Source organism: Galeopterus variegatus, unplaced genomic scaffold, assembly GCF_000696425.1.
Source record: "Galeopterus variegatus unplaced genomic scaffold, G_variegatus-3.0.2 Scaffold15, whole genome shotgun sequence".
Classification (NCBI taxonomy): domain Eukaryota; kingdom Metazoa; phylum Chordata; class Mammalia; order Dermoptera; family Cynocephalidae; genus Galeopterus; species Galeopterus variegatus.
This window is the reverse complement of record NW_007726126.1, coordinates 582,302-606,030: the sequence shown is the minus strand read 5'-3', so window position 1 is coordinate 606,030 and position 23,729 is coordinate 582,302. Positions and strand designations below refer to the sequence as shown.

At 38.1% G+C, this 23,729-nt stretch overlaps 1 protein-coding gene across 1 annotated transcript in view; it reads left to right on the top strand.

Annotated features, from left to right (window-relative positions):
• Positions 1–253: 253 nt before the first annotated feature.
• Positions 254–23,729, top strand: part of INTS4 (integrator complex subunit 4) — a 124,390-nt gene continuing 100,914 nt past the window's right edge. Inside the window, exons 1-4 of the mRNA XM_008565996.1 lie at positions 254–328; positions 2,306–2,497; positions 9,821–9,938; positions 17,152–17,258. Coding sequence (XP_008564218.1) covers positions 275–328; positions 2,306–2,497; positions 9,821–9,938; positions 17,152–17,258 — 471 coding nt within the window. The 5' untranslated portion in view covers positions 254–274. The remainder of the gene's footprint in view (positions 329–2,305; positions 2,498–9,820; positions 9,939–17,151; positions 17,259–23,729) is intronic.

Here is a 23,729-nt window from a genome sequence, read left to right as displayed (position 1 = left end):
GGCTCGCCCACCCTTTCGGTCCAGGCTCCTCCCTCCAGAGGCCCCGCCTGCTCCAAGCTACGATCTCGTTTCAGTTCCTCCGGCGCAGGAGGCGGAAACGGCCAAATTCTCCCGTACAGCGGCGGGGCAGTCGAGAAGCAGGAAGCGGCCTCTCTTTCCTAAAAACCCCCACTGCCTTGTGGGATCGAGGCGGGCTCCTCCCGCATAGGTTTTCCGGATCTCTCCACCCCGCCTCTTTCGTTGAGTACGGAAGCTGCGAGGGCCCTCGGCAGCCATGGCGGCGCACTTGAAGAAGCGGGTTTATGAGGAATTCACTAAAGTGGTTCAGGTGAGCTCTGGCAGGAAAGGTCACGGGACACGTCCGGGGCGGGAAAGGTCATCGAGACCCCAGGCACTTTGCCAGAATAGGCGCCGCTTGTTTATGTTGAGTGCCGACTACTTGATAAGACTTTCTGAGACTGCTGGTTTGTGGGCGTGTTAGTCTGCGGCCGCTGTTGTTATTAACTGATATATGTAGTTTGACTTTTAAAAAAGTTATTAGAAGAAGCAACTAGTGCTGTACAATTTACGAAACTGTCCTATTGGTTATCTCATTTTGTTCTCTCACGCAACCTTGCTAGATCGGGTTACGCTTGCATCCTTGGTTTACAGATGTAGACTTTTAAACTTACGGAAGGGTGCCAAGACACAGCCAATTAGTCGCAGAGCCCCTCCTGACTCCAGTCTCGCAAAAAGCGCCCAGGGACAAGTTGGCTGTAGGCAGAGTTCTAAGGGTCTGTAATAGGGGTCTATAGAATTCCTCCAAACCAGGTCAAAGCAGGCGAGGGTCACAAGCTTCATAAGGATAGAGCTTCTCTGGTGGAACAGCTCACCTAGAGAGGAAGGCAATACCTTTCTCCCTTGGAGTTAAGGACAGATGGGCCGAGCTCCTGTCAGAACAGTCAGTGATGCTCCATGTGTCTCCACATACATATCACTAAAGTAGAGGCTGATCCCAAGTCATCTTTTTGACTTGCTTCTCAGACTTTAATGTGTACACAAATCACGTGGGGATCTTGTTTAAATATAGGTCCAATTCAGTAAGTCGGGCGGGGTAGGTGAGGCAGGATTCTGCATTTCTGACAAGCTCCCAGTTCATGCCAATGGATCAGCAGCATCCTTAGATCCTTAGACTTGTAGAGTAGCAAGGCTCAGGCCATCCAGCAGGGAACTGATTCTTCAACATTCATTAATTAATAAGAGTTTATTGAATAAATTCATGATTTTTGTGTAGCAGGCATGGTGAAAAGTATTGAGCTACACAGTCCTGTACACATCAGGGTCCCTGCCACTTAGGAGCTCATAGGCTAATGGGAGAGCCAGAACAGCTATCTGGGACTATAGTGCAGAGAAAGAATTGCATTGACAAATCAAGTCTTCCTTCCCTTCTCTTTTGCAGTTCCTCCTTTTCCTAAAATCAAACTTCCTAGCCCTTTGTGATCTGACAGTTTTCCTTTCTAACCTTATTACTTGTCTTTTCCTTTCTTTTTTGTATTGTGGGCATATCTTTGTGGCATTCTTCCATAGTGTATTTTTTTTTTTTTTTTATACACTGACCATCCTTCTAATAAAGACAGAATAGTTTGGGTGAAGATAGTCATTTGGAATGAGAGAAAGATCTTTTTTATCTGTGCAAGCTGCAGACATTCCCATCAGTTCTGGTTTTTTTTTTTTTTTTTTTTTTTTTTGTCCTTTTTGAGACGGGCCGCACCGCACTCAGCCAGTGAAAGCACTGGCCATCCCTATATAGGATCCGAACCCGCGGCGGGAGTGCTGCTGCGCTCCCAGCGCTGCACTCTCCCTAGTACGCCACGGGCTCGGCCCTCAGTTCTGGTTTTCTAAGGAGGGAAGCTGAGCCTGTTGGGTGCCTCAGCACAGTTTCAATACATTTGTAGAAGTGATTAAAAAGTGGAGTAGATCTTTTGTGTAGCCTTTCAACCCTAAAGCTACAACAATCCTCAAAGATAGGTAGAACAAAATGGTAGTGTAACTATTTTACAGAGAAAGAAACTGAGACTTAGAGAAAGTAAATGACTTGCTCAAAGTTGTAGAAGCTAGTGAAAGGCAAAATTGTGACTCATAGCCTTGTCACCAATCCAGTGTTTTTTCCAGTTTATAGTACTGCTTTTTCCTCAGGCTAGGTCTATTAGCTAAATACATTATTTGCTATAACAGAAAATTATTTCCATCAAATGAGGCAAAGTTAAATTTGCAGAGTCTGTTTTCAGTTAGGTTTTCATGTCTTATCTTCCCTACTCCCTTGCAGCAACAGGAGGAAATTGCTACTAAGAAACTCCGACTGACTAAACCAAGCAAATCTGCAGCACTTCACATAGATCTGTGTAAAGCGACCTCCCCAGCAGATGCTTTGCAATACCTACTCCAGTTTGCCAGGAAGCCTGTCGAGGCAGAAAGTGTGGAGGGAGTAGTCAGGATTCTCTTGGAACATTATTACAAGGTGAGAAGATGTTGAGGACCTGATGAGGATGTGTATGAATTGTATTGTGTCTGCAGAATGGATTAGTATCGCAAGTAAATAAGAATGTGTTAATTTAGCAAGCTTTTACTGAGTGTCTTCCATGTGCTAGGCACTGAAGTTACAGCGATAAAAAAGATGCAAATCCTGTCCTCAGAAGCTTACGGTATGCTAGATGGAGATAGACATATAAATGGTAAGGTACATATTTCTGAAGGTACTGTGAACAAATAGGTGCAGAGTACAGTGGGAGCACAAAAGAGGAGTTAACATTAACCATGGCCCTCTGTAACTGGATTCGTCTTTGGAATGTAGTCCCCTCATCATCCTTCTGTTCCTGTCCTAATTCAAGGCCCTCCTATCTAATTGCAATAGTCCTCTCTCTTTTTTTAAAAAAACTTTTTAAAAGCAAAGTGGCATTTTATTTCTCTATGTATTTTTCATGCATGATTAAATATGGGAAATAATGTAAACAAAATGAAATTCACAAAAGGTATTTATTTTTCAGTTTATAGATGTGAAATCTGAAGTAAAAGGAGAAGAAATTATTTGCCCCACAGATTAAATTTTAAAACAAGTATGAAAATTATTAACTATGGAAAAGTAGAAATACTATAATGAACTACCAAATACCCATCCCTGGGATTTAACAGTTATTAATATTTGGACAAATTTGCTCTATCTGTTTGTTTTCCTGAAGTTTTTTTTAGGTATATCATTTTGCCCTAACTAGTTCAGTAAATATCTGTAAAAGAGGGACATCTTTTTTTTTTTAAACATACCCACCTAACTACATTAACCAAAACTAAATAATTCTTTAATGTCATCTAAGAATTAGTCCATATTGAGATTTCTTTAATTGTTCCCCAAATATCTTTTTTTTAAATAGATGACCGGTAAGGGGATCTTAACCCTTGACTTGTGTTCTTAGCACAGTGTTCTCCCAAGTGAGCTAACTGGCCATCCCTATATAGGGATCTGAACCTGCAGCCTTGGTGTTATCAGTATCACACTCTCCCAAGTGAGCCATGGGCTGGCCCTCCAAATATCTTTTTTTTATAGTTGATGTGTTCAAATCAAAATGTAAACCAGTTCCACATACGGCATTTGGTCTTTTTAAAAATCTAGAACATTTTTTATTATTTTGGTGACATTGATTTGAAGAAACTGGGTCAGTTGTTTTGTAAAATGTCTTGTTTTCTGGGTTTATTTACTTCCTTGGGGGCTAACTTGCTACTTTGTCCTCTATTTGCTATGAAGTAGGAGTTAGATCTATAGGCCTTGTGAGATTTGGATTAAGCATATTTTTGAGAATGTTAAGAATACTTAATAGATGATGATTTGTACTTCATATTGCGCCTGTCAGGATGCATATGTCTTGATGCCTCACCTTGCAAAAGCTTCTTACTGGTTGCATCTTTCAGTTTCTCTCTATAAACTATCTTTATTTAAATCTATTTATTCCCATTGCCTTTTATGTCTCTCTTTTACAAATGTTCTACCTTAATCACAGTGCTTGCAATTTTCCAAATACCCTGTGTATTTCCAGAAATCCGTGTCTTTTCACATACTGTTTCCTTTGCCTATAACCCTTCTCCCTGCCACTGCCCTGTGATCTGGTCAGCCATTTTATCTGCCAAGAATTTACATTTTCTTCTGCCTGGAACACTTTCTTCAGATATTCACATGTCTACTTCTCACATGTTTTTGTTCAAATGTCACTTTTTTTTTTTTTAAAGATGACTGGTAAGGGGATCTTAACCCTTGGGCTTGGTGTTGTCAGCACCACACTCAGCTAGTGAGCGAACCGGCCATCCCTATATAGGATACGGACCCATAGCTTTGGTGTTATCAGCACCGCACTCTCCCAAGTGAGAGGCTGGCCCTCAAATGTCACTTATTCATTGAGGTCTTTCTTTACCCCTCTATTTCATATTAAAACTGCCTATCCCACCCCAGCAGTTTGTAGCCCCCTTCCTTGATTTTGTTCTGTCCATAGCACTTACTGTCTTTGAATATTCTATGTAGTTTTCTCATTTATTATGTTGGTTGTCCATTTCCCTGTACTAGAACATAAGCTCCTCTCAAGCAGAGATATTTGATTTGTTAAATTGATTTATCTACAGCACCAAGAAAAGTGCCTGGTAAAATAAATATTTGTTGAATGAATGAATGCTTTTTACTCAGTTAACAAATGTTTATTATATATCAGACATTGTTCTGGGCACTGACAGTATCCTGTTAAAACAATTATTAGCTCTTATGTATTGCCATTGTTTGTTATATGTGTCTGTCTCCTTCAGACTTTGAGCTCTATAAATTCAGAGTAGAAATCCATTAATCTCTACCCAGTGCCTAGCAAGGTCCCTTGAACCTTACAGGAGTTTAATAAATGTTTCACTCATGTTTTTGTTTTTTGTTTTGTTTTGTTTTGTTTTGCAGCTGACCAGTACAGGGATCTCCAAACCCCTTACTTGTGTTTTACATGAATGAAATAAGGGTTTCTGTTCTCAAGAACTGTTAGCAATATTTACCTTTATTATTATATAACTCTTACCAATAATCATTTATAATACTAATTCTGAGAGCAGTTCACATTTATAGCTTGTTGGAGTTTATAAAGCTTTTTCCACAGGTAATGTTTTATTTAATCCTGATGATGACACCATTGGTATCCCTATATTTCAGATAAGAAACTATGGGGTTATAACACCAAGGTCAAGGGTTTGGATCCCTGAACTGGCTAGCTACCCCCCCCACCCCCCAAAAAAAAAGACCTAGATAAGGAACTAGGCTTAGAGCAGTTTAGTATCCAAGGTCACCCAGCTAGTGAATGGACGGTCTGGATTTGAAACTGGGTTGTTTTTAAAAGCCTTTTTGTTATGGAACAATTCAAGTACATATACATGTAGAGAGAATAGTTTAATTAATTTCAATATACTCATTACCCAGCTTCTAAAATTATCACTTCATGGTCAAACTTGTTTCATTCTCCCCCAATCCACTTACTTCCATTTCCTTCACCCTCACCCTCTCTACCAGATTCTCATGAAAACGAATTCCTGGTATCATATCATTTTATTTGTAAATTTCAATTTATATCTCTAAATTATACTCTTTTTAAAAAATATACTCATAATACCATTATCAGGTATAAAAGAAAAATTGAACTTAGGTGTTTTGATGTCAGATCCCAAGTTCTTTAACCAGGCCATGCGGCTTGCATTAGTATAGCAGATCCTAGCTCCAAAGGCAATGAGGAGGGATGCCAAATGGACTCAGTTTTAGACTGGTGACTGGTGTTTTCTATGCTTTCTTCTGTTCTGTCTAGAAATGTGGTTTCTTGTATTTTAGTGGATAAGCTACTCTGGCTTCAGCTTTTCTTCTTTGTTTTTCTGTGGTCAGGCAGCAGTATCCAAACTTATTTCCCATGAGAGATTCTTCACTTATACTACTGTGCTGGTTGCTGTTAAGAATGCAGAACTGTGAGACATGCTTCTTGTCTTTTAGGTGCTATCAGTGTAGTTGGCAGACCAAGTAATATATGCAGTATATAGATAGCAAGGGCTAAAGTTGTTCATTTGTTCATTTTTTCATTTGCTCAGCATATCTGCATAGTTACTCTGTGCCGGGCTTGTGCTTCATGTTGGTGATACAGAGATGAATATGATGTGATCTCTGACCTCAGTCTTGTTGGGTAGATAATATAAGAAATGGATAACAACAATACAGAATTGCAATTGCTATGAAGTCTGGGGAATTTATGATATGGCCTCAAAGGAGGGGGTGTCAATTCTACTTGGAAGCAGGGATCCAGAAAGACATTATAGAGTAGTCATGATGCTTGAAGATGAGTCTTAAAAACAGATTTTGGTCAGTTGGAAAACAGGAGAAAAGAAATTTTACTTGTGAGCAGTTGTGAGCAAAAACATGGAGATGTGAAATAGCCTATCACATTAGAAGAAATGCAATTAGTTTGGCTGATGTAGACTTTTTTTTTTTTGGTGGCTGGCTATTACGGGGATCGGAACTGGTGTAGATTTTAGGTTGAGAGTTCTTGAAGACTAGAAAGGTTTGGAAGGGGTCCAGTTCTGAAGGGCTTTGTTTTCTACCTTGTTGTTTTTTGTTTTAGACATGTCACTCTTTGGGAAGCATGGCGGATGGAGGAATTGGATAAGGGCCAGACTGGAATTAGGGTGACCAACTAAAAGACTGATAAGTCTGAGAAAGGTGGTGAGAGGCTGAACCAGGACAGTTGTAATGGTGAGATGAGCAGTTATTAGGGAGGGCTTCCCTAGAGTTGATTTGTTTTTAGCTCAGGTATGAAGGAGGTCATTTATTTGTCTTAGTAGAAGGGGTGCCGGGGGATTATTTCAGAAAGTAGAAGAACTTGAGTAAGGTATCCGGGTGAATGAGGAATGTTACTAGGTCAGATACTCTCTTATCTACCTTCCCCCCCCCTTTTTTTTTGTCTTTTTCGTGACCGGTAACGGGATCACAACCCTTGGTGTGGTGTCGTCCGCACCATGCTCAGCCAGTGAGCACACCAGCCAGTCCTATACAGGATCCGAACCCGTGGCGTGTGCCACGGGGCTGGCCCTTTTTCCCCCTTTTTAAAAAATTGTGCTAAAATACATATAACGTAAAATTTATTATCTTTACCATTTTTAAGTGTAAAGTTCAGTGGTATTAAGTACATTCATATTGTTGTGCTACTATCACCACCATCCATCTCCAGAACTATTTTCATCTTGCAAAACTGAAACTCTGTACTTATAAACAATAATTCTCCATTCTACCCTACCCCCAGGTCCCTGGCAACCACCATTCTACTTTCTGTCTCTGTGAATTTGACTACTCTAAGTACCTGATATAAGTGGAATCATACAGTATTTGTCTTTTTGTGACAGATTGGCTTATTTCAGTTAGTATAATATCCTTCAGTTTCATCCATATTGTAGGATATGTCAGCATTTCCGTTCTTTTTAAGGCTGAATAATATTCTGTTCTGTATATATACCACATTTTGCTTATCCATTCATTTGTTGATGGCTACTTGGGTTGTTTCCACATTTTAGCTATTGTGAATAATGCTGCTATGAACACAGGTGTACAAATATCTCTTTAAGACCCTGCTTTCAATTTTTTTAAATACCCAAAAGTAGAATTGTTGGATCATCTAGTAATTCTATTTTTGATTTTTTGAGGAACCACCATACTGTTTTCCACAGCAGATATACTGTTTTATATTCCCACCAGCAGTGCACAAAGGGTTCCAATTTCTGCACATCCTCACTAACACTTGTTTTCTGGTTTTTTGGTAGTAGCCATCCTAATGGGTGTGAGTGAGGTGGTATCTCATTGTAGTTTTGATTTGCATTTCCCTAATGATTAGCTATGTCGAGCATTTTTTCATGTGTTTATTTGACCATTTGTGTATCTTCTTTGGAGAAGTGTCTAATCAAGTCCTTTGACCATTTTTGAATCTAGTTTTTTTTTGTTGTTAAGTTGTAGGAGTTCTTGATATATTCTGGTATTAATCGCAAATCAACAACCTAACTTTACAAGTTAAAGAGCTAGAAAAAGAACAAACTAAACCTGAAGTTAGCAGAAGGAAGGAAATAATAAAGATGAGGGCACTGATATCCACCTGCCTACTATGTGCCCATTTCTGTGCTAGTCATTTTCCTCTCAGTAGCTCTCTGAGGTTGGTTTTAACCCCTTTTCTCAGTAGAGGCTCAGAGAGGTTGATTAGCTATTCAAGACATACAGCTATTGCACAGAGAATCCAGACTTCACAAATAGATCTGGCTAATTTCAGATTCCTTTCTTTGTTGCTACAACTCACACCTTAAGGTAAAATTCCCAAGAAAATGACTTTCTGAAAGTGATGTACATGGTAAGTGGCATAGTGTGCCAGGATTTGGGATATTCCGACTCCATATCTATTGCCCTTTGCTCTGCTTTAGGCCTCCTTGTTGTGCCTGATCACCTCCTTATAAATAATAGGTGGTAGGGCCGGCCTGGTGGCGCACTGCTACAGTGTGGCGCTCCCGCCGAGGGTTCGGATCCCACATACAGACCGGTTCCCGCTCACTGGCTGAGCGAGATGCGGGCGCAGCACTGAGGTTTGCGATCCCGTTGCCGGTCCCGATCCGGTGCGGGCGCAACACTGAGGGTTGCGATCCGTTGCCGGACATGAAAAAAGACAAAAAGGGGAAAAAAAAAAAAAGAAATAATAGGTGGTAGGTGAGGAATTAATCATATCTGGAAGGCACTTTATCTTTTGAGAATACATTTAAATAATCTTGTCTTTGGTATAGAAAGATTACCTAATCTCAGCACTGGCAAGGTACTTCCCCCCCAGACCCCATCCCATTTTACATTTATTTATTTATTTTATCACATATATTTATTGAATGTCTTTTTAGTGTCAGATATTATGCATCCTACTTGAGATATGGTGATGAACAAAAGGACATGTTCCTTTTTCTTTTGTCTTGGGGGGAAATTGTTCAGCCACAGGATTCTTGGTGCCCCTAGAAACTACCTCCCCATTGTCAATGCTAAAACAGCCAGACAACTCATTTCTGTTTTCCTTGCAGCTCGGGCCCAGGCACAAGATCTATACTCAGCCAATTATACTTGCCTGCCTCAAGATTTCTAATCAGGATCTAGTGATCCAAAAAATCGGGTAGAGTCAAGGATTCTTTCTGGTGGTAACTGTAACATCCATTTTCCAGGGATTCTAGGATCAGTGGTCCTGGCAGCAGAGTTACATGTACAGTGCTAGCAGTGTTGGTGGTGCAGGTGGTTGTGACTCATGTCTAACATGAGTACTTTTAATGCCAACAGCACATTTTTTTTTTTATTAGAAGTTAATGACATCAGGAAGGTATAAAATAATTTTTATTCACTTTGCAGTATTTGGGTGTAATATACTGATTTTGAAAAGCTCTTTCCCGGGGCCAGCCCATGGCTCACTTGGGAGAGTGTGGTGCTGATAACACCAAGGCCATGGGTTCGGATCCCATATAGGGATGGCCGGTTCGCTCACTGGGTGAGCATGGTGCTGACAACAACAAGTCAAGGGTTAAGATCCCCTTACCGGTCATCATTTTTTAAAAAAAAAAAAAAAAGAAAAGCTCTTTCCCCTGAAGTATATTAAGTTAATTTTTTAGAAATGAAGCCTTAGCGTACTTGGATCATTGAATCTCTTTTGGGATGTTATGTATTGCCATTATGTATGTTCCTATTTGTTAGTTAGCTAAGAGTAGAGCATGACAGTTGCTTTTTTTGTTCCAGGAGAATGATCCATCTGTAAGATTAAAAATTGCATCATTGTTGGGTTTATTATCCAAGACGGAAGGATTTTCACCAGACTGCATTATGGATGATGCCGTTAACATACTGCAGAATGAAAGTAAGTTGCACTTTAAAAGCTGTGTAGTCAGAGCAGGAAACTTGAATTCCTTTTGTATAGAATTTAGAATAAAATTTTGATGTGTTTGTTGATAAGGAATTTGAGGAAGATTCAATAAAACTGTGTACGTATATTTACATTAGAGTTAAGATACAGTTTTGTCTTTTAATAGCTGTGATTGATTGACCCCTACCAAGTGCCATATATTTAAGATAGTTTACATAGGGTATGATAGATATTATGTCCTTATTTTATAGGTGGGGAAGCTGAAGCTTAGAGAAGTTAACTAACTTGTTCAAGGTTACATAGTATGTGGCAGAATTGATGCTTTGTTCCCTGTGCCGTACTACCTCAGAAACTGTGACAGTTACCATCCTGGACACGTGGTCCCTCACAATTTAGATCTCATAAAAGTGACATTTTCCAGGTCTCATATCCATTGTGTTGTTTCCTTTTCTGTGAGTTCCTTATTGATGCCCACTAAAATATATTCTCAATGTTTAGATGAAGCAGCAAACTGCTTCACCTTTAAAATTTTTTGATTATTTACTTTTTTGTACAGTATATACAAAATTCTGTTAATAGAGTTAGTGCCTTAATTGCCTTAATATTTATTTTAAAATTTGAGAAAAGAAACCCTTTGTTGCTGTTTCTGAAAATATTGTAATTTTGTTCATTTGACAGGATTGGTTGTAATTTCAAAGAATAGTTTTATTTCATTTTGGGGTATACATATTTAAACAAAATGGCTATTTAAATATTGGGCAACGTTTAGTCTATAAACTTAAGAGACTATGAGAATAGTAAAAGTCAGGTGAACTCAGATTATCTATATTCATTTATTGTACAATTATTTAATGGTAAGAAATATATAGGTTACGCATGTGGGCCTTGACTGAAGTTGAGAATTTAAAAAATTCTGTTAATAGTAACTTTATAGTAAAATTTTACTTGTATTGAATTTTAACCCTAGACTTTTAATTCACAGGAAACAGTGAAAATATCTTTTTTATTTTTTAATTGCCAGAGGGGAGGATTGTTTTGTTGAAATTCCAGTATAACAACATTAATCCACAGCATAGAGTTTAAGAGGAAATGATGAAATGGTGCTCCCTGAAACATCTCTTCTTTAAATTTAATTAGACAAATTATACTCAAACTAGTAGATGCCCTGGGAAGGCAATCAACATTAGGGCTAATAAAAAGCTTGAATAGTATAAAAGGGCTGGAGGAGGTATTGTAGAACCTTTCTAGCACTTATGAGAGGTAAATTAACACCAATTGCTAAACATAGAAACTGGATAAATTTCAATATTCATTTAGAAATTAATTTTATGATGCTGTCCTAAGTATTAAAATACAGGTTATACTTAAATCATTCAAAGTTTGGCATGTTCACACATGTGCACAAAGTATTTGATAGATATTTACACACTGGGAGACACAATTATGGTCTGACTTTGGAGTTTTGGCAGATCTGGGTTCAAATTCTGGCAAGTTTCCCTACTAGCTTTTTTTGGGTGCGTGTGATCCGAACCCTCGGGCGGGAGCGCCGCTGCGCTTCCCAAGCGGCGCACTATCCAGTGCGCCACCGGGCCGGCCCTACTTATATATATTTTATATGGTTGTACTTGTAGTGAATGTACTATTTTCTGTCTTACTATACTTACTTAATGTTACGTGTAATTTTTTCCATGTTTCTATGTACCATTATAATATTTATGGTGTTGATAACACCAACAGGTACAGTAACATGTTCCTAATTTTTTGCTCTTGTAGCTAGTGGCAGAAAGAGAGTTCATTTCTTCTTTCTGTTATTCCTTAGGATGAATTCCTGGGAAGGTAATTACTGAGTCAGGATGTCCAAACATATTGATGACCCTTGCTATATATTACCATATTGCTTTCCAAAAGGATTATTTCAATTTATACTGCACCTTATAACTGAGTGTACATGTTTCTTCCACAACTTTTTTCTTTATCTTTTTTTTTGGTGGCTGGCTGGTACCGGGATTGAACCCTGGACCTTGGTGAGACACACTTTTAAAAGTACCAAAACAATTATATTGCCTCAGTATAGCAGTATCTTGTTTCCCATGGACAATTCTTATTTCCAAAGTGTCACATGGGAGGTGACACTTCAAGGATTAGCAGGTGCTCACAGGAGGGGGTAGTGTTAAGGATGGAGTCAGGTGTGGGGGAAGGCATTCTAGATAAGGTTAGCCTGAGCAAAGATAGGAGGACATGGAAGAATTCCATATTGTAAGAGTGGGGATTTCAGGGCTGGCCCGTGGCTCACTCAGGAGAGTGCGGTGCTGATAACACTAAGGCCATGGGTTCAGATCCTATATAGGGATGGCTGGTTAGCTCACTGGGTGAGTGTGGTGCTGACAACACCAAGCCAAGGATTAAGATCCCTTCACTGGTCATCTTTAAAAAATAAAAAAGAGTGGGGATTTCAGGGCTGGCCCGTGGCTCACTCAGGAGAGTGCGGTGCTGATAACACGAAGGCCATGGGTTCAGATCCTATATAGGGATGGCTGGTTAGCTCACTGGGTGAGTGTGGTGCTGACAACACCAAGCCAAGGATTAAGATCCCTTCACTGGTCATCTTTAAAAAATAAAAAAGAGTGGGGATTTCATAGAGCCATAGACTTTTTGAGCTGTAATGACCTTATAGAAATCATCTGATCTAATTCCTTCCTTTTGCAGATGACAGAAACTAAGTTCCAGGGAGAAGTGAGTTGCTTAATTTGTTTAGCTAAGTAGTAGCAGAACCAAGAACTTAGCGCAGTGCTCTTTCTTATAGACTGTGGTTTAACTCAGTTTACCTCTAAAACAGAAACATTATAAGAGAAAGTTAGTTTTGATGTAAACCTCATCCTAGCCTTTAAAAGAAAGGATCTCTGCAACAACATCATAGAATGTAAAAGAATAATATTAATAAATAAATAAACTTTAAAAAATAATAAAATAAATTAAAAGAAGGAACTCAAATTATGCAATATCCATGGCAAATAACTGTTTTATTTTCTGCTGAGTTTTCTAATTCTGTTTCTTACTTAATTGTCTCTAAGAGATTTGATCTGGCTTTTTTTCTGATTTCAAGTTCCTGGTTCACCTAGATTCATAGAAGATAGAACTGGAAAGGACCAGGGCCGGCTCCGTGGTGCACTCGGGAGAGTGCCGCGCTGGGAGCGCAGTAGCGCTCCTGCCGCAGGTTCGGATCCTATATAGGGATGGCCAGTGCCCTCACTGGCTGAGCGTGGTGCGGACAGCACTAAGCCAAGGGTTGCGATCCCCTTACCGGTCACACACAAAAAAGTAAAGAACTGGAAGGGACCGTAGAGTTCATCTAGTTTAGGCCCCTTTATTTTGTAGCTGAGGAAAATGAACTCCAGGGAGGTAAAGTGACTGCTAAAGATTTAGGATTAAGTGTCTCCTGATTATTCAGTCTAGTGTGAACTCTCAATTCCAAGGGTGTGGTCCACACTCTGGACCAAAAGTTTTTCATTTCAGTTCAGTAAATGTATGAGTGCTGTAACTCCTTGGCAAGCACTGAGCTGGGCACTTTGAGGGTACTGTGTGTATCTGTTTCTCTAGTACCTGCTACACCACTAATGATAACACAGTGTGTTTTAGAATACTGTGGAGCAAAGGACAAGGTATGGTCAATACTAACTTGTGGGATCTGGAAAGTCAGAGATGGGGAAGAGTAATGCTAAGGAGAAGGAACATTATGATCATAGGTAAGAGAGCTGGAACGTACAAGAGCTATTTGAAAAACTGGATCATTTTATGAGAGATTAGCAGGGATTGGTAAAATGTCCTGAAGCCAAAGGTAGTCTTGAGCGCTGAGGAATTTGAGTATTACTTTATAGGCATGGGACCATATAAAATTTTTTGAGCAAGGGCATAAAATGATCAAGTCTAGTTTTAGAAAGAGTTTGGCAACTCTGAGGAATTTTGTTTGGTGATAATGAGGCTTCATTTATTATCCCTAGGGAGTTGTCCAGTCTGAAATATAGGAGAAACTCAGTAGAAAACTAGGATTAAAGATTTAAATTTGGTTTCTGATTTACCAGAGGCAAGAGTTAAGGTTAAAAAGCTTTAGCTTTCTATGGAAGTTATGTAGAATTATCTTTCTGAAGAAATAAATGGGTGGTGTTGGGGACTTCTTTACCTCTCTTCTGTTTCCTCTAAGTGTCTTCTTTTCTCTTTGTGGACACTTTCATATTGGAGATTTTTCTTGATTGTCCTTGGCTTTCTATTTAAATTTTTTCTTTTCTTTTGGCAGCTGGCCAGTAAGGGGATCTGAACTCGTGACCTTGGTGTTATCAGCACCACGCTCTCCCAAGTGAGCTAGCTGGCCAGCCCCATATTTAAATTTAAGATGAGGCACTAAAAAGCTGATTGGTAGTATGTGTGCATAAATAGTGTTTGTCAGCTGGTAGCTTCCACTTTAGAAGATCTTACATATCTTTGGAGGACTTTATTTTGGTGGCTGGCCTGGATGGGGATCTGAACCCTCCTTGCCCTTGATGTTACAACACTGTGCTCTAATCACCTGAGCTAATTGGCCGGCCTCTAGGACTTTTAAATGTTAGTATCTTTTGGTGTGTTTTCCTGGGCTCATCAGTTTTTCCATTTAGAAGTTCATGAATCTCCTGCTGGGAAGACAGAAGTGTGTGGCTGCTTTGTTCTTGGAGCCAGGGCAGTGAAAGAGAGGCTAGGGAGAGGGAGGAAGTGTCTCATTATTCAATGTGTTAACTATTTCTTAATCTCCTCTTCACTTCACTCTTTCTTCCTTGTCCTCACATAGTGTCCCCAAAATTGCATTCTTTTTGGTCCAGTCCAGTTTCTATACAGAATAAACTTGTTTCAGTTGTCACTTGGCTGTGTAGGATGGTGGGGGGGAGGAAGGGGTTCAACTGCTTTTAAAAATTTTTTTGTTTATTTTTTTTATTGAAATATAATTATACATATCTGTGGGGTACAGCATCAACTGCTTCTTAGAGAGACTTCAGATAAATCCTTGCCTCGTCCCTGTTTTATTTTGTTTTTTTAAATCTCCAATTCCAGAGCCTTTCTGGGGTGTAATAGTGAGAATTTGTTTGCTTTGTAGTAACAACCTCCTCAGTAGGCATTTAGTATTGGATTTCTCAGTTTTGCCAATTTCTCCATCTGCTTTCCATCTCTGAGAAATTCGTTGGCTTTTTTCATCTATCCACCTTTATTGCCTGTTTTCTTGTCCTTGTAGGTTCATACCCTTTTAATTTCTTTACTCTTACATTAGTGAGATCTTAGGAAAGAGCAGAGATAAACAGATGTTTAGTCTACTATGTTGAACTGAATTGAAAGTCTTACTAAGAAGTGATTTAACCAGTGTTTTCCATGGTTTAGGCATATATCATGCACACCATTTTTGACATATTTGTTTCACAACTATACTATGGTTTCCTTAACATTTTTCTTAAATGAACTACTTTTTTTGGTAAATAAAATAAATTTAAAGTGAGTTTTTATGTTAGTTCTGTAAAAGGAAATTAGTGTCATGTGACATCAATAGATGGTAATTGCAATTTTTTTTTTTTTTTTTAAAGATGACCGGTAAGGGGATCTCAACCCTTGACTTGGTGTTGTCAGTACCACGCTCGGCCAGTGAGCGAACCGGCCATCCCTATGTGGGATCCGAACCCGTGGCCTTGGTGTTATCAGCACCGCACTCTCCCGAGTGAGCCACGGGCCGGCCTCAATTTTTTTTTTTTTTTCCTTTTTTTCGTGTCTGGCAACGGATCGCAACCCTCAGTGTTGCGCCCGTACCGGACCGGGACCGGCAACGGGATCGCAACCCTCGGTGCTGCGCCCGCACCTCACTCAGCCAGTGAGCGGGAACCGGTCTGTATGTGGGATCCGAACCCTCGGCGGGAGCGCCGCCGCACTCCCAAGCGGCACACTGTAGCAGTGCGCCACCAGGCCGGCCCGGTAATTGCAATTTTTATGTACATTAAAATATGTATATAATTATTAATATAAAAATGATCATCTGAATGCCACCTAAAATCCTCTTGTATATGCCAGCATTATAGGAACTGTATTTTGGAACAAAGAGAATTTAGACAAAGGAAATGATCTGGTTAAGAAGATTGATATAGGTTCATTTGGATTTGGCTGTTTGCCCATTTATTAAAGTTTAATTGAGCATATAATGAGTTGTACTAGATTCTGAGAATACAACTGTATATAAAATGGTCATTGTCCTTAAGGATCTTTCAGTCTTCTGGTGTAGTCTGATATGAAAATAAGGAAGTATAGTAAATTGTTAGAGCTGCTTTAGTGGAACCATGAAGGAGGAAATGGTTAGTTCTTGGGGATTAAGAAAAGCTCTGCACAAAAGATGACACTTTAAGGACTAGTAGTTACTCACTAGGGGGTGGGGGTGAGGATGAAGCCAGGTGTGGGGGAGGGCATTCTAGGTAGAGAGGTTAGTCTGAACAAAGATACAGAGACATGGGATCATAAGTAATTGTAAAAAGGGTGATAAAGGAGACTTGAAAGGTAGGCAGGGCTAGACATCATGGAGGACCTGGTATGTATGTATGTATGTGTGCCCTGCTAAGGAATTTGGACTTTAACTTGAAGGCAGTGAAGAGCTCTTGAATTATTAAACGTTTTTGGAGCATCTACCATGTATAGAGGAATATGTCTAATTCTGTGGAGGATCCCCTTAGGAACATAGCTTTTAGTTGAGAAGATGAGGATCGGACAGTAGAACCAGCTGACAAAAATCTCCATTCTCTTTTTTTTTTCTGTCTTTTAAAAAATTTTTTCTATTTATTTGTTTATTTATTTTTATAAGCTCCCACATATAAGTGAGAACATGAAATATTTCTCTTTCTGTGCCTGGCTTATTTCACTTAACATAATTTACTCTTAAGTTCATCCATGTTTCTGCGAATGGTGGTAGTTCATTCTTTTTTACAGCAGAATAGTATTCCATTGTGTTGATATACCACATATTCCTTATCCACTTGTCCAATGATTGTCATTTAGGCTGGTTCCAACTCTTGGCTATTGTAAATAGAGGTGCAATAAATATGGGAGTACAGGTATCCCTTTGACAAAATATCTCCATTTTTTACCCAAGCAAATTAGTTTCCATAGTGATCTCCTTTGGAAGTTCTACAACCCAACTTTTCATCTCTCTTTCTAGAGTCTCATCAAGTCCTAGCTCAACTGCTGGATACTTTGCTTGCGATTGGCACTAAACTACCTGAGAATCAAGCTATCCAGATGCGATTAGTTGATGTAGCCTGCAAGGTAAGAGTCTAATGGTCTTCTTTCTTGAACTGTTTTGCATTATCTGGAGAGATGGTAAGAACTGTAAAATCTGCTCAGATCCATCCTAAATCTACAACTAAGGATTGCTAAGGACTCTTAATGTTTTTTTTTTTTCTCCTGATGTTCAGTTAGGTATAAAGTTAGGCAACTTGTTATACAATGAATTTCCTCATCCTCCAAAAAGAAATGAAAATAATTATAGTCTATAGCTACTATGTATACTATGCCTAAAAATGCACTCTGCTTATTATGGTGCTTGTGTTTATGGTGCTTTGTGTTTAATTTTTCATTTGGTCCTGATTATCCTTTAGGTAAGTACTGTTATCCTTGTTTTACAAAGGTGGAAATTGAGGTTTAAGAAGTTTAACCTGTCCAAGTTTTTATAGCTAGTAGGTTGCGGGAATCAGGGTATAAACTGTTTTCTCTGATCCCCAAACTCATGTATTTTTTTCTTATTATAGTTACCAACTAGACACAAGCAACTGTTCGGGAAAATATTTTTCACTTCTTTTTTTTCTGATTATAAAAGAAATACATGTACATTAATTGTGCCTTTTGACTTAATCTGGAGTTTTAATTAGCCTCTTTTTGTGCATAACAGCAGTCTGTAGAACCTTGTAGAATTGGTTTTACTTTTGATTTTTTCGATAATTTTATTTTGAGAATATAAGAAGACAAGTAATTATGTTACACTATTATACTCATGGAATTAGAAAGGTGTTTCAGAGCCCCAGGACAGAGTATTTCAGTTATCTTAAACAAACAACCAAACAAACATAAAACCAAAACACTTTGAGAAGTACAATATTAAAAGCCTAAGTGGAAAAAACTAGGGATTATGTATATGAGAGAGTAAATATATCTCTATTATGAGAGAATATACTTGTATATATCTGTGAAGTTGTCCTTGTGATGGGTGTCATACTAAGTAGGTTGTTATGCTTGCAGTAAGTGCCTTAAATTTTTTTCAAATACACTTTTTTTTTTTTTTGGTGGCTGGCCAGTACAGGCATCTGAACCCTTGACCTTTATGTTGTAACACTGCGCTCTAACCAACTGAGCTAACTGGCGCCCTAAATACACTTTTTATTACAAAAATTTGTACTCAGAAAATTTGGACAGATATTGAAAAGTATAAAAGAAAAACTACATTCATAATTTACTACCCAAGGTTAACCATTATTAGCCTTTTGATGTATGTACTGCGTTCTGTTTTTTTTCTGTACATAGATTGTTTGCTATTTTTTTTTAACGCATAGGTATAATCATATCATATACACAATTTTTCCCTCTTTTTTTATACTAAAATTATAAGAGCAGTCTTTTCCTTATCTTGTATGTTTTGTAAACATAATTTTTAATGGCTGCGTGATATTTTGCCTAATAATTAAACCATAGTTTACCTAACCATTTGCCTATTACTGATTATATGATGACTATTTTTTAAATTGTAAATAATACTGCAATGAATAGTTAGTCTAAAAATTTTTTTGTATTTAGGATTATTTTCTTTTTTTTTTGTCCTTTTTGAGACTGGCCGCACCGTGCTCAGCCAGTGAGTGCTGTGAGTGCACCGGTCATCCCCATATAGGATCCGAACCCGCGGCGGGAGCGCTGCCGCTCCCAGCACCACACTTTCCCGAGTGCGCCACGGGCTCGGCCCTAGGATTATTTTCTAAACACAGATTGTCAAAAGTAGAATTACTAACTGAAAGTATTTAGAATTTTTTTTAAGGCTCTTAACACTTCTTGCCAAGTTGTTTCCAGTGTTTCAGTTTATATTCCCACTTGCAATTTCACTGCATCACTGTAGCATTGGATATGAATATTTAAAAGCCAGTGTTAACCTGTTAACTTGGTAGGAGGAAAATTATATTTTATTTTTTAAAATTCCTTTTTTTTTTTTTCCTTTTTGTCTTTTTTCGTGTCCGGCAACGGATCGCAACCCTCAGTGTCGCGCCCGTACCGGACCGGGACCGGCAATGGGATCGCAACCCTCGGTGTTGCTCCCATACCTCGCTCAGCCAGTGAGCGGGAACCGGTCTGTATGTGGGATCCGAACCCTCGGCGGGAGCGCCACCGTGCTCCCAAGCAGCGCACTGTAGCAGTGCGTCACCGGGCCGGCCCTAAAATTCCTTTTTAAAAAGATTACTAGTGAATTTTCTTCTTCATTTGTTTCTTTTTAGTTTGTATTTCCTCTCTTGGTAATAACTTTTCATGTCCTTTGCCAGTTCATCTTTCTTCACCGTGTAAAGAGGCTCTTAATAGGGTAAAAATTTGACCCATTTGGAAATGGCAGATCTCTCACAAGACTGAAGTAAAGACTCTTCTGTGAATCGTAGCTAAAACCACTATTCCTATTTGCCCAATGCCATTTTTGTCTATTTATATACAATGTGCCTAAAAGTGTTTTTATTGTGATATATAATTCATATATAAAACATTTATCATTTTGATAGAAATAATACCAAGTATGTTCTCTAACCATGGTGGGATGAAATAAGAAATCAGTTAAGAGAAAGAAATTTGGGAAACTCACAAATATGTGGAGTTTAAACAACATATTCCTATATAACCAATGGTCAAAGAAGAAATCAAAAGGGAAATTAGAAAATACTTTGAGATGAATGAAAGTGAAGACATGATGCAGCTAAGGCAGTGCTTAGAAGAAGTTTGTAGCTGTAAATGCCTGTAGTAAAAAGAAGAAAAACTTCAAGTCAATAACTTAACCTACCTTAAGCTACTGGAAAAAGAAGAGCACACTAAACCTAAGGAATGCAGAAGGAGAGGAGTAATACAGATTAGAGTGGAAATTAATGAAATAGAGAATAGAAAAACAGTAGAAATAATAGGTGAAACTAAAAGTTGGTTATTTGAAAAGATTGACAAAATTTACAAACCTTGAGTTATATTGACCAGGAAAGAGAGAAGACTCAAATTACTAGACTCAGAAATGAAAGGAAGGACATTATTACTGTACTGAAAGAAATAAAAAGGATTATAAAGGAATACTATGAAAAAAAGTATGCCAGTAAATTAAACAACTTAGTTGAAATGGACAAATTCCCAGAAAGACACAAACTGCTGAAACTGACTAAAGAAGAACATATCTGAACAGACTTAAAACAAGTAAAGAGATTGAATTAGTAGTGAAAAACCAACCAAACAAAAACTACCTACAAAGAAAATCTCAGGCCCAGACGATTTCACTGGTGAATTCTATCACACATTTAAATAAGAATTAAAACCAGTTCTTTACAAACACTCCCAAAAATAGAAGAGAAAGGAGCACTTCCCAACTCATTCTTTAAGTCCAGATACCAGAACCAGACAAAGATATCACAAGAAGAGAAAACTACAGATCACTGTCTCTTATGAATATGGATATAAAAAAATTTTAACAAAATGTTAGCAAATCAAATCCAGGAAAGTGTAAATAGAATTATATACCATGATCAATTGTGATTTATTCTAGGAATACAAGGTTGGTTTAACATCTGAAAATAATGTAATGTATCATAACAATAGAATAAAGGATATAAAACACATGATCATTACAGGAGATGCAGAAAAAGTATTCCACAAAGTCTGACAGCCTTTCATTATATAAACACTAAAAAGATCTGAGAATAGAATGGATCTCAGCCTCATAAAGGACATCTGTGAAAAACTGACAGTTAACATCATACTTAATTTTTTTTTCTAATTATAATTTACTTTATTTATACACGTAAATCACTGAACAAATGAATATGTTATTCCATGGAGACAACGTTACTTTCCTTTTGAACAGGAACTCTGCTCTGTTTGTTTACTTGGGCAATCTTTTATCAAGTGAAGCCATTTCATAATTCAGTTCTGCCCTTTTGTGTACTTTGGTGAACTTTTTCCAGATTCTCTGCTGCGATTCAGAACCTTAAAATGAAATTTGTATTGAAGTAATAATATATAATCATAAAAACTACAGTAACGGGATAAATTTATAGAGAAAGTATGTTTTAAAACTTTGTTTTCTGAATTCCTGACCTGAATTAAATCCTACTAAATTACCATTATGACATAATGTAAAAGTTTGGTGTTTGTATATAAGTTGGTTATTTTTATCATAATTTTTTTTTTTTCCTTTTTTTTGTCTTTTTTACTGACCGGTAACGGGATCGCAACCCTCGGTGTCGCGCCCGTACCGGGGACCGGCACCAGGATCGCAACCCTCGGTGTTGCGCCCGCACTGTGCTCAGCCAGTGAGTGGGAACCGGTCTCCACATGGGATCCGAACCCTTGGCGGGAGCACCGCCGCGCTCTCAAGCGGCGCACTCTCCAGTGCGCCACCGGGCCGGCCCTCATAATTTTCAACCCAGTCACCCTCTTGACTTTTTGATTTTGTATCCTGCTACTGTGCTGAAATCATTTATCACTTCCAAGAGTTTTTTTGTAGATACTTTAGGCTGTTCCATATATAGGATCATGTCATCTGCAAACAGGGACAGTTTGACTTCATCTTTTCCAATCTGGATGCCCTTTATTGATTTCTCTTCTGTGATTGCTCTGGCTACTACTTCCAACACTATGTTGAATAGGAGTGGTGAGAGTGGGCATCCTTGTCTAGTTCCTGTTCTTAAAGGAAAAGCTTTCAGCTTTTTCCCATTCAGGATGATGTTGTCAGTGGGTTTATCGTATATGGCTTTAATTATGTTGAGATACTTTCTGTCTATACCTAACTTATAGAGGGTCTTTGTCATGAATGAGTGTTGTATTTTATCAGATGCTTTTTCAGCATCTATAGAGATGATCATGTGGTCCTTGTGTTTGATTTTATTAATATGGTGGATCACATTTATTGATTTGCTTATGTTGAACCCACCTTGCATCCCTGGAATGAATCTCACTTGATCATGGTGAATAATTTTACGTATGTGTTGTTGTATTCTGTTTGCTAGTATTTTATTGAGGATTTTTGCATCTATATTCATCAAGGATATCGGCCTGTAGTTTTCTTTTTTGGTTATATCTTTACCTGGTTTTGGTATCAGGATGATGTTTGCTTCGTAGAATGTGTTTGGAAGCTTTGCTTCTGCTTCAATCTTTTGGAATAGTTTGCAAAGAATCGGTTGCATTTCCTCTTTGAATGTTTGGTAAAATTCTGCTGTGAATCCATCTGGTCCTGGGCTTTTCTTTGTTGGGAGCTTTTTGATAACATCTTCAATCTCCTTTATTGTTATTGGCCTATTCAAGTTTTCTATATCTTCTTGGTTTAATTTTGGAAGCTTGTGTGAGTCCAGAAATTTATCCATTTCCTCCAGATTTTCGAACTTGTTGGCGGATAGCTGTTTATAGTAGTCTCGGATGATTCCTTGCATTTCATTTGGGTCGGTTGTAATATCACCCTTTTCATTTCTAATTTTTGTTATTTGAATCTTCTCTCTTCTTTTTTTTGTTAGCCATGCAAGTGGTTTGTCGATTTTATTTATCTTTTCAAAAAACCAACTTTTTGATTCGTTGATCTTTTGTATTGTTTTTTGGGTTTCAATTTCATTAAGTTCTGCTCTGATCTTGATGATTTCTTTCCTTCTGCTAACGTTAGGTTTGGATTGTTCTTGTTTTTCTAGTTCTTTAAGGCGCATTATTAGATTGTTCACTTGCCAACTTTCCATTTTTCTGAGGTAGGCATTTAATGCAATAAATTTCCCCCTAAGTACTGCCTTTGCTGTATCCCACAAGTTTTGGTATGATGTATCATTATTTTCATTAGTTTCAATAAATTTTTTTATTTCCTGCTTGATTTCTTCTTGGACCCATGTATCATTAAGTAGAATGCTGTTTAATTTCCATGTGTTTGTATACTTTCCAGAATTTTGTTTATTATTGATTTCTAGTTTTAATCCATTATGGTCTGAGAAAATACACGGGATAATTCCAATTTTTTTGAATTTGGTGAGACTTGATTTGTGTCCTAATATGTGATCTATCCTGGAGAATGATCCACGTGCTGATGAGAAGAATGAATATTCTGAGGTTGTTGGATGGAATGTTCTGTAGATATCCACCATGTCTAATTGGTCTAGGGTATTGTTAAGATCTTGTGCTTCTCTGCTAATTCTTTGCCTAGTTGATCTGTCCAATATTGACAGTGGGGTATTCAGGTCCCCTGCAATTATAGTATTAGTGTCTATTTCCTTTTTTAGGTCTAATAGAGTTTGTTTTATAAATCTGGGTGCTCCAACATTGGGTGCATACATATTTATGACTGTTATGTCTTCTTGATGCATCAGTCCTTTTATCATTATGTAGTGACCCTCATTGTCTCTTATTATGGTTTTTAGTTTAAAGTCTATTTTGTCAGATATGAGAATAGCTACTCCAGCTCGTTTTTCTTTTCTATTTGCTTGGAAGATCTTTTTCCATCCTTTCACTCTTAATCTATGTGAGTCTTTATGGGTGAGATGAGTCTCG